Here is a 13,097-nt window from a genome sequence, read left to right on the forward strand (position 1 = left end):
CTTTGGAGGTGTTTTGAGTTAATTAGCTGATTAGAGTGTGGCACCAGGTGTCTTCAATATTGAACCTTTTCACAATATTCTAATTTTCTGAGATACTGAATTTGGGATTTTCCTTAGTTGTCAGTTATAATCATCAAAATTAAAAGAAATAAACATTTGAAATATATCAGTCTGTGTGTAATGAATGAATATAATATACAAGTTTCACTTTTTGAATGGAATTAGTGAAATAAATCAACTTTTTGATGATATTCTAATTATATGACCAGCACCTGTATTATATTCATTCATTACACACAGACTGATATTTCACAGACTGATACACACAGACTGATTATATTTCTGATATATTATTTCTTTTAATTTTGATGATTATAACTGACAACTAAGGAAAATCCCAAATTCAGTATCTCAGAAAATTAGAATATTACTTAAGACCAATACAAAGAAAGGATTTTTAGAAATCTTGGCCAACTGAAAAGTATGAACATGAAAAGTATGAGCATGTACAGCACTCAATACTTAGTTGGGGCTCCTTTTGCCTGAATTACTGCAGCAATGTGGCATGGCATGGAGTCGATCAGTCTGTGGCACTGCTCAGGTGTTATGAGAGCCCAGGTTGCTCTGATAGTGGCCTTCAGCTCTTCTGCATTGTTGGGTCTGGCATATCGCATCTTCCTCTCAACATTACCCCATAGATTTTCTATGGGGTTAAGGTCAGGCGAGTTTGCTGGCCAATTAAGAACAGGGATACCATGGTCCTTAAACCAGGTACTGGTAGCTTTGGCACTGTGTGCAGGTGCCAAGTCCTGTTGGAAAATGAAATCTGCATTTCCATAAAGCTGGTCAGCAGCAGGAAGCATGAAGCGCTCTAAAACTTCCTGCTATACGGCTGCGTTGACCTTGGACCTCAGAAAACACAGTGGACCAACACCAGCAGATGACATGGCACCCCAAACCATCACTGACTGTGGAAACTTTACACTGGACCTCAAGCAACGTGGATTGTGTGCCTCTCCTCTCTTCCTCCAGACTCTGGGACCCTGGTTTCCAAAGGAAATGCAAAATTTACTTTCATTAGAGAACATAACTTTGGACCACTCAGCAGCAGTCCAGTCCTTTTTGTCTTTAGAAGCTTCTGACGCTGTCTGTTGTTCAAGAGTGTCTTGACACTAGGAATGCGACAGCTGAAACCCATGTCTTGCATACGTCTGTGTGTAGTGGTTCTTGAAGCACTGACTCCAGCTGCAGTCCACTCTTTGTGAATCTCCCCAACATTTTTGAATGGGTTTTGTTTCACAATCCACTCCAGGGTGCGGCTATCCCTATTGCTTGTACACTTTTTTCTACCACATCTTTTCCTTCCCTTCGCCTCTCTATTAATGTGCTTGGACACAGAGCTCTGTGAACAGCCAGCCTCTTTTGCAATGACCTTTTGTGTCTTGCCCTCCTTGTGCAAGGTGTCAATGGTCGTCTTTTGGACAACTGTCAAGTCAGTAGTCTTCCCCATGATTGTGTAACCTACAGAACTAGACTGAGAGACCATTTAAAGGCCTTTGCAGGTGTTTTGAGTTAATTAGCTGATTAGAGTGTGGCACCAGGTGTCTTCAATATTGAACCTTTTCACAATATTCTAATTTTCTGAGATACTGAATTTGGGATTTTCCTTAGTTGTCAGTTATAATCATCAAAATTAAAAGAAATAAACATTTGAAATATATCAATCTGTGTGTAATGAATGAATATAATATACAAGTTTCACTTTTTGAATGGAATTAGTGAAATAAATCAACTTTTTGATGATATTCTAATTATATGACCAGCACCTGTATATATATATTTATACAACAGTTCTGTCTGGTTCTCGAATCTGATTGGCTGATAGCCATGCGATATTTCAGTGATAACAGCACTACTACTGCCTTTTCACCGTTTGTATCACTCCGCTTGAAGTGACCGTCATGGCGGCCGATCAAATCAACCGTAATTTTTACAAATACTACTTCTTGTACTACGAACTGTAGTTTTAATAGTTTTTTAGGCGAGAATGTAGTTGTTTAGACCTGAAATATGTGACTCATGTTTAATAACAGCGCCTATTTTACAATTTGTTTTGATGTTTTCGGAGATGCAAGCTCGAGTGCGTCAGCGGCCGTTCAGTGCTTCTGTAACCGCCGAGAACAGCTTCATCTCGGCCAGTGCCTCGGGGATTTGCCGCTGACTCTTATAGTGGTTAAACATGAGACATAATTCAATTTGAGTACATAGAACGGGCAATCTTTGGTCTTATTAATCTATTATTTGTTCCAGAGCAAGTCGAATTGTGCTATATTAAATTTCATAATAATAAACGTTACATTACATCCTTATATAGCACATTGGCTACAACTAGACTGGACATATCAGACTCTTCTCCGCTCTTCAAATACGTAAAACATTAAACTTTATAAACATATGGTTTTTTGAGTAAAGAAAACGCTTTACAATTTTTTTCAAACATCAAATCTTTATTTACCTTTGCATTGCACAGAGATGTCCAAACTGCGTGCGCACTTTATTCAGTAGGTGAGGCAGATTAATGAGGCTTGATTGACAGTTTGAGGATCCAATGGAGTTAGGAGGTTTTGTCACACGCTCTTTAAAATCCTTTTCATTCGTTAAATATTTGTAAAAACCCACATACCAGCGTAAATGGTGACCTATTTTTTTTTTTTTTTAATAACTAGTGCTTTATGTTTGACTGAACTGTACAATTGTGCTTATTTGTTGTTCTAAATATTATTGTTAATAAATATGATTTTATATAAATATGTCCATTAAGTAATATGGATTGAGTGAACATTACATTAATACGCCATTAGATGGCGGCAACACTTTACAGGAGAATGAGTCAGTGAAGCACAAGAGACTTTTAAATTGAAAGGAACTTTTGCAAAAGGAAGTTTTAGCGCTGTGGTGTAATGGATGTAAAAAAGGACAAATACAAAGATCGCTTTCCTCAGCGGACATTCAAACGGACTTGTATAAAGGATATAATATTATGGACATCGACTTGAAGAATGAATGTAATGCAATATACCAGACACAGGTAATAGCCTACTCTCTCTCTCTCTCTCTCTCTCTCTCTAATACTGTACAAATTTCAATGTGTTTCAATGAAGCGACTCAACGTTCCTTCGTTACTAGTTCTAAAGTGACGTTTTAGAGTTAGTAACGGAGGCTTGGTTCAACTGTCAAATTGAGATTTGAATCCGTGGCGGAAGGAAGTAGTGCTGCACAAAAGACTGTTTTAAAGACACTTCGTTGTTGTTCTTATTTATTTACACACTCGTGTCGTCGAACTGTTGTATAAACGCAATATCACACTCGTAGCCGTGCGATATGGCTGTATATCAGCACGCTGTGATTCGTCCGTAGGTAATCACAGCGTGCTGATATACAGCCATATCGCACGGCTACTCGTGTGATATTGCTCATATATATTCAAGCTGTATATATGTATATAATAGCTAGGCTATTATAGGTGCTTACTTCATAAATATGAATGTACCTCCCATCTTCTCCCATACGCTGTCCAGTAGTCTACTTCTTAGGCCTGTTTTGTTTAGAAGGTCAACTCTGAAAATCTGTGTGGGACACACTGGATGGCCTGGAGAGAACGCACAATGACTTTGCTTTGGAAGTTTAGTTGGCCGTTACGTTTGATATCAGTTAATACTCAATACGCTGTTAGTTAATACGCTGCATATTTCCTGTACACTTCAATATTGGTCTGTGCTTGACTGTAGGTGCGTTTATTTGTTTATTTGTGTAGCAGTTCGTGTTTCGCACAAAGTGGTGCATCTATTTATTGGAGATATCAATTTTAATAAAACACAAGGACATTATAAAACTCAGAAGAGTATGCATTTTAATATGTCTGACAGTTCTTGTGTGAACGTTAATAGGCCTATATAGCCTACCCAAGTCAATGCATTATTCTTTCCTTTTTGTATTAGCGTGTAAAAATTATTAGGTTAATTTACAACTAATTATATTTAATTTATATATTTATTTTATTTTTAAACTTACTGGCTGACCAGAATAGGCAGCCTTACCCTGCCATACCAAGCTGATGCAAAGTGTATCTACACAGAAGAAAGCCCTAACTAGGCTATGCCCCAACACGGGTTGTGTGGTTGTTGATGAGAAAAAGATGAAATGTAGTTGCAATAAGCGTGTTAAAAATCCGTAAAACTGCAGCAGCTGAGGACTATTATTCTGATGTGCGGTACTGAGGAAGAACCGATGACAGCACGGTTTGATCTTCAGCTGACTAATCAGCAGAAAGGGGGTTTAATTCCCACCCACGTGTAGAAATCGAATATTCAAGCTGTTTATTAATTTTCCCACCCCTGAACAAAAAACTAAAAATCAACCTGAATTCTTTTTTTTTTTTTTTTTTTCTACTTTCTACTACTTTTTTACTTTTTAACTTTCCACAGTTGAAACACTGATTTTGAGCTCTTACATGAGAGGTTTTTGGTAAGTTGTACTCTATCTTTTAACACTATATTGCCAAAAGTTTTGGGACACCCCTCCAAATCATTAAATTCAGGTGTTCCAATCACTTCCATGGCCACAGGTGTATAAAATCAAGCACCTAGGCATGCAGACTGCGTGAAAAAAATGGGTCGCTCTCAGGAGCTCAGTGAATTCAAGCGTGATACCGTGATAGGTTGCCACCTGTGCAATAAATCCATTTGTTAAAATTTCCTCACTACTAAATATTCCACAGTCAACTGTTAGTGGTATCATAATAAAGTAGAAGCCATTGGGAACAAAGTCGCCAACTTTCTGCAGAGTAAATAACTATGATTAGCTCAAGAACAGTGCATAGAGAGCTTCATGGAATGGGTTTCCATGGCCGTACAGCTGCATACAAGCCTTACATCAAGTGCAATGCAAAGCGTTGGATGCAGTGGTGTAAAGCACACCGCCACTGGACTCTAGAGCAGTGGAGACGTGTTCTCTGGAGTGACGAATCACGCTTCTCTGTCTGGCAATATGATGGACGAGTCTGGGTTTGGCAGTTGCCAGGAGAACGGTACTTACCTGACTGCATTGTGCCGAGTGTAAAGTTTAGTGGAGGGGGGATTATGGTGTGGGGTTGTTTTTCAGGGGTTGGGCTTGACCCTTAGTTCCAGTGAAAAGAACTCTTAATGCTTCAGCATACCAAGACATTTTGGACATTTTTCATGCTCCCAACTTAGTGGGAACAGTTTGGGGATGGCCCCTTCCTGTACCAAAATGACTGTGCACCAGCGAACAAAGCAAGGTCCATAAAGACATGGATGAGTTTGGTGTGGAGGAACTTGACTGGCCTGCACAGAGTCCTGACCTCAACCCGATAGAACACCTTTGGGATGAATTAGAGTTGAGACTGCGAGCCAGGCCTTCTCGTCCAACATCAGTGCCTGACCTCATAAATGTGCTTCTAAAAGAATGGTCAAAAATTCCTATAAACTATAACCATCCCAGTTACTTTGCACAGGTCAAGCTACAAGAGTTTAAAGGGGAATCATCTTTTGTGCAAGAAAGGTCTATTAATAAATAAAGTCTTTAACAAACAAGAGTGCAGTTTCATTTAGCGTGTATTCAAAAAATTTTTCACATTCAATATTTCACAATACCCAATATACTACAAGTCCTCAAAAATATACATACAATTCAACAATTTCATCAAAGGCAAGTGTATGTGCATATAGGGAATCAAATTGTCCAACACAGCTGTTTGAGAACTTAAACAGTTCAGGTATTGAAGGAAAGCAATGTTATCTTTTTGTTGAGTATAGTTACGGAGGATGAAGAAGTTGATGAGGTCGTTTGTTGTCCTATGCTTGGATGTTTGGTCAATTTCAGCATTTCACACCACATGAACCAAGGATGGCTTCAGCAAACCAGGGTGTATGTAAACATGTAGAGGTAGTCATAGTTGACTAGCAAAAGCTACATCACAGTAAAATCCTCTATAAAGGGAAAACAATATACCAATTAAACTAAATACATTCCATGCAAGTTCATTACAATGATACAAACATTAAACTTACGTTTGAGCAGGAAACAAACAGTTTCTCAAACAGGATTAGGCAAACAGGTGGTAACAGGTAGCAAACAACTATGAGGCACCATCAAACAGACCCTACCATTTACTCTACTGTTTCCTGTTATATACCATAATGAGTACGCTCCATCTCCCCCTAGAGTCCAGGAAGAGCATAGCACCCATAATACAATAAACCTTGTGACAGGCAGTGACTGTTACAAAACACACTCCTAAACCTTATGGAAAGCCTTCATAGAAGAGATAAAGGTGTTATAGCAGCAAAGGGTGGGCCAACTCCATATTAAACCCTACGGATTAAGAATGGGATGTCATAAATGATTGTGCACGTAAAGGCAGGCATCCCAAAACTGTTGGCAATATAGTATACCTTCAGATGTTCATTCATTTATTTTGCTCTGTAACTGGTATTAAAGCAAAGGAGATGATAAGTTCATGTGTGCTTTATCACACCAGCGTTTATTTTTTGAATTTCGTAATAAAATCAGGGTTCACACTCTTTCATGAACACCAGATTTAAGGACCGTTTATTTTATATCAAGCACCAATCAAATTCACATCACATATGGAGTGTCATGAAAGACCTCTTACAATACTTGACATTTTAATCCTCCTATTGCATTTGCATCCATTTTAACCCAGAAGAGGTACAGAATCATTTGTACATTAATTTTGGAAATATATTAAAACCGTTTGCAGCTTTCTTATCCCTAATAAGCTTTTGGATTTTCTTATCCTTAACAATTATTCCATACTAGTTTTGGTTTTCATTTTTTATGAATCATTACTTGAGTAAAAACATTATAATATAGAGAGAATATTATAAAGATAAATTTTGCAATTGAGTGAAAAAAAAAAAGGATTATATGGATCGTAATTGTGGCTTAAAGTCAGAATATATACAATATATTATAGATATAAGCTTGCAATTCTGAGAAAAAAAGTCAGAATTAAGAGATATAAATGAGCACTTATGAGAAAAAAAAAATCAGAACCGCAATTCTCTCTTTATAAGACACAATTGTGGCTTTATAATCACGCAATTCTGACTTTTTAAAGGGTTAGTTCACCCAAAAATGAAAATTATGAAAATTCTGTCATTTACTCACCCTCAAATCCGGCAGCCATATCACCCTGTAGCCCAAGACCGGTTGCCCACTGAAGCTAAGCAGGGCTGAGCCTGGTTAGTACCTGGATGGGAGACCTCCTGGGAAAACCAGGTAGCTGCTGGAAGAGGTGTTGGTAAGGCCAGCAGGGGGTGCTCACCCTGTGGTCTGTGTGGGTCCTAATGCCCCAGTATAGTGACGGGGACACTGTACTGTAACAAGCACCGTCCTTCGGATGAGACGTTAAACCGAGGTCCTGACTCTCTGTGGTCATTAAAAATCCCATGGCACTTCTCGTAAAGAGTAGGGGTGTAACCCCGGTGTCCTGGCCAAATTCCCTCCATAGGCCCTTACCAATCACGGCCTCCTAATAATCCCCATCCATTGAATTGGCTCTTTCACTCTCTCTCCTCTCCACCTACAGCTGGTGTGTGGTGAGCGCACTGGCGCCGTTGTACTGTGGCTGCCGTCGCATCATCCAAGTGGATGCTGCACACTGGTGGTGGATGAGGAGAGACCCCTGATATGATTGTAAAGCGCTTTGGGTGTACAGTAGTACATATGAAAGCGCTATATAAATGCCTCATTCATTCATTCAAATTGTTCCAAACCTGCTTGAATTTCATTGTTCTGCTAAACACAAAGACAGACATTTAGAAGAATGTCAGTAACCAAACCGATCTCGCCCTCCAGTGACTACCATAGTAATTATTTTTCCTACTATGGTAGTCAATGGGGGGGGGGGGGGACTAAGATATACTAGGACTAAGAGGGACATGTTATAATTTTCACAAAATTTATTTCAAATTTAATTCAAGCACTTTCAAGACCAATAATATTTTTCAAGTGCTTTCCAGGCCTTGAATTCATGTGTCTGAAATCCAAGTACTTTCAAGGCTCGTGGGAACCCTGTAAAATGGACAATTTGAAATCTGTAACTTTATTTCATATCAAAAGTAACAAGAGCACAAAGCTTATTGCGATTTATTGGATGGGAGGCAGCGACGCACTACAGTGTTCCATTCATCAACTGAAAACAGAATAATCGATTCTTGGGACTGATATCGGCTCGTAAAAATTAGAATCAATTACTCGAAAAATCTATATTTTTTTTACCCAGCCCTCAGCCAAACTGATGCAATGAATGCAGTTACATGGTTTTGCAAAATCCCAAGTATCAAATAACAAAAAACATCAGACAAGTGATACACTAAGAAAACTATTTTATTTAGAAAAAGCATACACTTTGTAGATTTTGCCAGATAAAAACTCCATTATGTAATTTGGAAAATCATGAATCGTTTCCTTTTTAGTCCACTTATTTACGGAGAACTCCAGCTTGCCATTCTTTATACAAATCTTTTAAAAACGTGATTGAACACACAAAGAAAACCAGGGAGGCATACATTTGAAATGAAAGTAACAGGAAATGTCTTATTACACGGAACCATTTTATTTCTGTATACATAATATACAAATAGAGCATTTGTACTGCTTCAAACATCTAGTCTAAATATCACATGTGAATTAAAAAGGAAAAAAAAAAAAGAAAAAAAAAAGGTAGTATTCCGGAAACCAGAGTTTTCTTTTTTACTTAAAAAGAAAAGAGGGGCAAAAACAAAAGAAAAACAAAGGAAAAGGAAGGTAATAGAGCAAGGTCATAAAAATGCAAGCATTTGAAAGTGACACCAATTCAACCTGAATCTGTTTGTGATGCAAGCAGCACATTGTGCTAAATATTTAAAGGAAACAAACTTTCAGTGAAGTACTGAAATTATCACAATAAAAATGGCAGATTAAAATACGAGCTACAACGTTTCTAGGCAAAACAACAGAAGTTTGGATGCAGGCAAAATGTGTGCGACGGAATCCTCTTTCCAGACGGTGATAGGAGAAGCGAATTAAGACGTTGACATGGTTGAGAAAGCTGGCGATGATGAATTCTGCAGCCCACAGCGGCCCACAGCAGGGAATACCGCTGGAGAGGAACGTCAGGTCCGGAAAAACCTCTGCATTATTGAAAAGCCCATTACAAATCAATAAATGTTCTTTTTCATATTCACTCAACTATTGATAAGAAATTGGTAATAAAAAGGAATGTGTCCTCAAATGCTCTTAAAGCACTTCCTCCACATTAACGCTGAACACTCACCTTGAGTGTCAGCATACATTATCTGTGCTTTTCTGATGATTTATGGGTAGTGAACGTTAAGGAAAAACACAGCGTGTTGATTGGCTCATCAGTGCTGCGGCCCACAGAACATCTCTACAGGTACGCATTGCTGTTTGTGCTCAAGGCATCAAAGGATATTGTTTCTTCTCTTCTTTAGCACCGGTGCTGTCTCTCTTCTTTTCTGATTTCTCTTTGTCATGCCTGGATTCCTGTTCCCAAGCAAACACCACATGCCCAGAAGAGAAACAAAAGCATTTGTGAACGTGTGAAGGAAATGGTTTAATCAATCATACTGGATCTACAATTAACGTTTAAATGATGCATAGGTGTTTTAAGTGCCGTGTTCATTCTTTATCGTTTTGCATCCTGATGAATATGTTCTCTAAATGTGGTCAATATTTTTGTCAAAACACTTTATAAATGTAGTATATTTTACTGTAACTGAAATGGTGTACAATGTTTGTTGAATACAATATTTTAATACAGAAATGACAAAAACGCATCAAACTCTGCTACAGTAGTAGCCAAAAGTCCAGCCTAGGAAAACTGACATCTTTACAACTTTGTTCAAATATTATTAAAGATTTTGTAAGCATGTTGCGTAGTTGTGATTGGAGTCGATTGTTTAATTTGTGATAATGCGATGAAACATGCCAAATTGGGCACACATAATTTTTGGCCATGCTGTCATAAAAAGAAATTATGAACATGCAAAAACTACAAAGAATTTTCACTTTAATAATAATAAAAAAAATATAACAAACATGATCAATGATCCATTTTGAAGAAAAAGGGATGTTTTGTAATAGCTTTTGGAGCAAGGGCGCCACCATCTTGCAATACCACAGCGTGTGACATCACAGGGTTGGTTCGCTCCGTTGGCCAGTTAAGTAAGTAATATAAGCATTTGTTTTTGAAATGGAATGACTAATGGAAAAGCAAATTATTTGTTATTCATGTATTTATTAGATTTGGGTTACTATATATTTTTAAACACAGGTGATGTACATACTGATATATCAAATGATTATAGTAAATCTAATGTTACCATCAATATAAATAAATCTGATGTTACTATCGGCGCCAACATTACAATTCAATCAGTAAAAATAAAAAGTAATATACATGAAATAAGTAAATAATACAAAAGGAATACAAACAAATAATTATCATGATTTGATATAAATAAAGTTCATTCAGAGCCAAAAATGAGGCAATTCAAAATAGAAACAAAGTATTAAAGTGGCCATAACAATGGGTGTTTTCTATTTTTTTGCATGGCTCTTTCATTACTTCTTTTTCAATGTACTTTAAAAGTAATGTTTTTGGTTTTCACCATAATTTGGATGAATATACAACATCACTGTCCCCATTAAAAAGTTTTGATTATAGCTTATAACTGTAAGAAATTAGTTTACTAAATAATGTAAACTTGACTGACTGCTACATTTCCCCTTTAAAGGTGCAGTATGTAATATTGACAGCTAGTGGTTGAAATGGATACTGCAATCTGAATTCAAATTATTGGAGAGAGTTGTTTTCCTCGGCCCCTCCTCATCACGCAACAGGAACAAGCACAATTGACAATGGAAGGCGACGAGCCTTACACTAAGTTTATGAGTTGATTTATCCATGTTTTGATATGCTCCCATTGATAGCTTTTTAGATGAAAGAAACAAGTATGTGAACTTAACATTTTTCCTAAATACCAGCACACATTTTAGGGTATTCTTATGCTTTAGTACGGTCAAAAAAAATTATATACAACAACTTAAACACTTCTGTCAGATCTAATATGATATTCTGCTCTCTAGGTATGGCTCAGTCACTCAATGAGATTTTTTTTGTGTACAATTTAGGTTATATTCATGTCCGCAGCACAAACATGCAGGATAAGTCATAAGTCAAGTTGAATATTTAGGGTCAGTGATTTGTTCAAGATCTTAACTCTAGGTATGAGCGACAGTTAAGGTCTTTGCACACTGAGTCCGAAATTCGCATCCAAATTTTTGAACGTTAAAAAATAAATACGACCTCACATTGTGTCAATCACGTTTACACATTGCCTCCGAAACTTTCGTCCGTCATAAAAAAATTCGGATGGGGTTTAATTTTCTGCAATTTTTGGATCTGTAAGCAAGCATTTTTAGAGTTTTGACAATTCAGAGCCATACAAGTGAACAGCAAAATCCAAAATGCCATCTGACAAGTTGATCCACTTCGTCTTGCAGCACAAAGCACTGTATGACAAACAGAGATGGAAAATAAAGACAGATTGTGCCAGGATCACTAGCAAAGCATCAAACCGAACCACTGACATCCTGAAGTAAACTTTGAATCTCTCAGGATAATCCTGCAGCTCCTTGACAAGGTGGAACTCTCCTTCCTCTCTTCGTAATCTCAGGATTGAATGGATCCAATATTTCCTTTTCTTTTTCTCTTTGTAAGAGGAGAAAGGACAACAAAATCATCCTCACAGCTTGAAGACTCCATTTTTTATTGTTTTGCAACTTTTTTTTCGCAACGGATTAATACGCATCGGACTCAGTGCGCAAGATTTCTGTGCATGACGAATTTTTAGGATGACAAATACAAAAAACGCATACGAAAATTTCAGACTCAGTGTGCAAAAACCCTAGAGGGTTAGTTCACCCAAAAATGACATTTCTGTCATTAAATACTCACCCTCATGTCGCCCCAAACCTGTAAGACCTTCGTTTGTCTTCGGAACACAAATTAAGATATTTTTTGATGAAATCCGAGGGTATCTGATCCACACATAGGCACCAACAACATTGCACCTTTTGAGGTCCAGAAGGTTACTAAAGACATTGTGAAATTGGTTGACGTGACTACAGTTGTTCAACCTTAATATTATGAGGCAACAAGAAAACTGGTTCCACTTTATATTAAGTGGCCTTAACTACTATGTACTTACATTTAAATTAATCATTTGATACAATGCACTTATTGTGAACATACATGTTTTTACATTCTACTTATATTTTAAAATCACCTGCATGTAATTAGATCTGTAATTACATTTATAATTACACTGTTGACCCATCCCTTACACCTTACCCCTTCCCTTAAACCTACCCATACCACCATAACCATAACCGTATCCACCTCAATAGCAGCAAAAGTGTTTTGCAATTTAATATGAACCCAATAAGTACATTGTACATAGGTGTGATTGGCAAAGGACAAAAAAGCAGGAAACTATACGGTGCACTTACCATGGGGGCGGGGCTTTGTTATGGGGGAGGGGCTTACGGAGGGACGTGGCTTGTTTTTGTACTGTTTTTTTTATGATAAAGTTTGTAAAATAACTGCTCAGTGCTGCAAAACAGACAACTCTGCTAATGCTAACTTAATTCTATATAAACTATTAGGGGTGTGACGAGACAGGTATCTCACGAGACGACTCGAGATTGAGTTCACGAGACGAGACAAGATAGCGAAATACACGACTAGAAAAAATATTCTGCAGGTGTATTTGAAATGTTTTAACTAATCATCTTGTAATGAATGTCATTTCAGTTCTACTTTCTGAGTATGAATTATCATATGCGGTAAAAGACAACAATACTCAAGCACTGTAAAAGGTTTTGTCACAAACTCAACTGACTGACTTCTCTTCTGTATGATTTCAGTCTCTTCAGACCTTACTGTACATGATTTATGAGCTTCTACAACTTTTGACCTCCTAACT

General features: G+C 37.4%; 1 protein-coding gene and 1 pseudogene across 3 annotated transcripts in view; one reads left to right on the top strand and one right to left on the bottom strand.

Moving 5' to 3' along the window:
• The first annotated feature begins 7,219 nt into the window (after positions 1–7,219).
• On the top strand, positions 7,220–7,336 carry LOC125259501 (annotated as a pseudogene).
• Positions 7,337–8,415: 1,079 nt separating this feature from the next.
• The window catches only part of thoc2 (THO complex 2), a 108,945-nt gene continuing 104,263 nt past the window's right edge, over positions 8,416–13,097 (bottom strand). For 2 of the 3 annotated variants that reach the window (XM_048176218.1, XM_048176217.1), the window contains exons 37-39: positions 9,521–9,591; positions 9,362–9,407; positions 8,416–9,218 (exon numbers count right to left, since the gene is read on the bottom strand). In XM_048176218.1, the coding sequence (XP_048032175.1) occupies positions 9,380–9,407; positions 9,521–9,591 (99 nt within the window). In that variant the 3' untranslated portion in view covers positions 8,416–9,218; positions 9,362–9,379. The remainder of the gene's footprint in view (positions 9,219–9,361; positions 9,408–9,520; positions 9,592–13,097) is intronic. The other variant, XM_048176220.1, reaches the window with a different exon arrangement.

This window comes from Megalobrama amblycephala, linkage group LG23 (genome assembly GCF_018812025.1).
Source record: "Megalobrama amblycephala isolate DHTTF-2021 linkage group LG23, ASM1881202v1, whole genome shotgun sequence".
Taxonomy (NCBI): Eukaryota; Metazoa; Chordata; class Actinopteri; order Cypriniformes; family Xenocyprididae; genus Megalobrama; species Megalobrama amblycephala.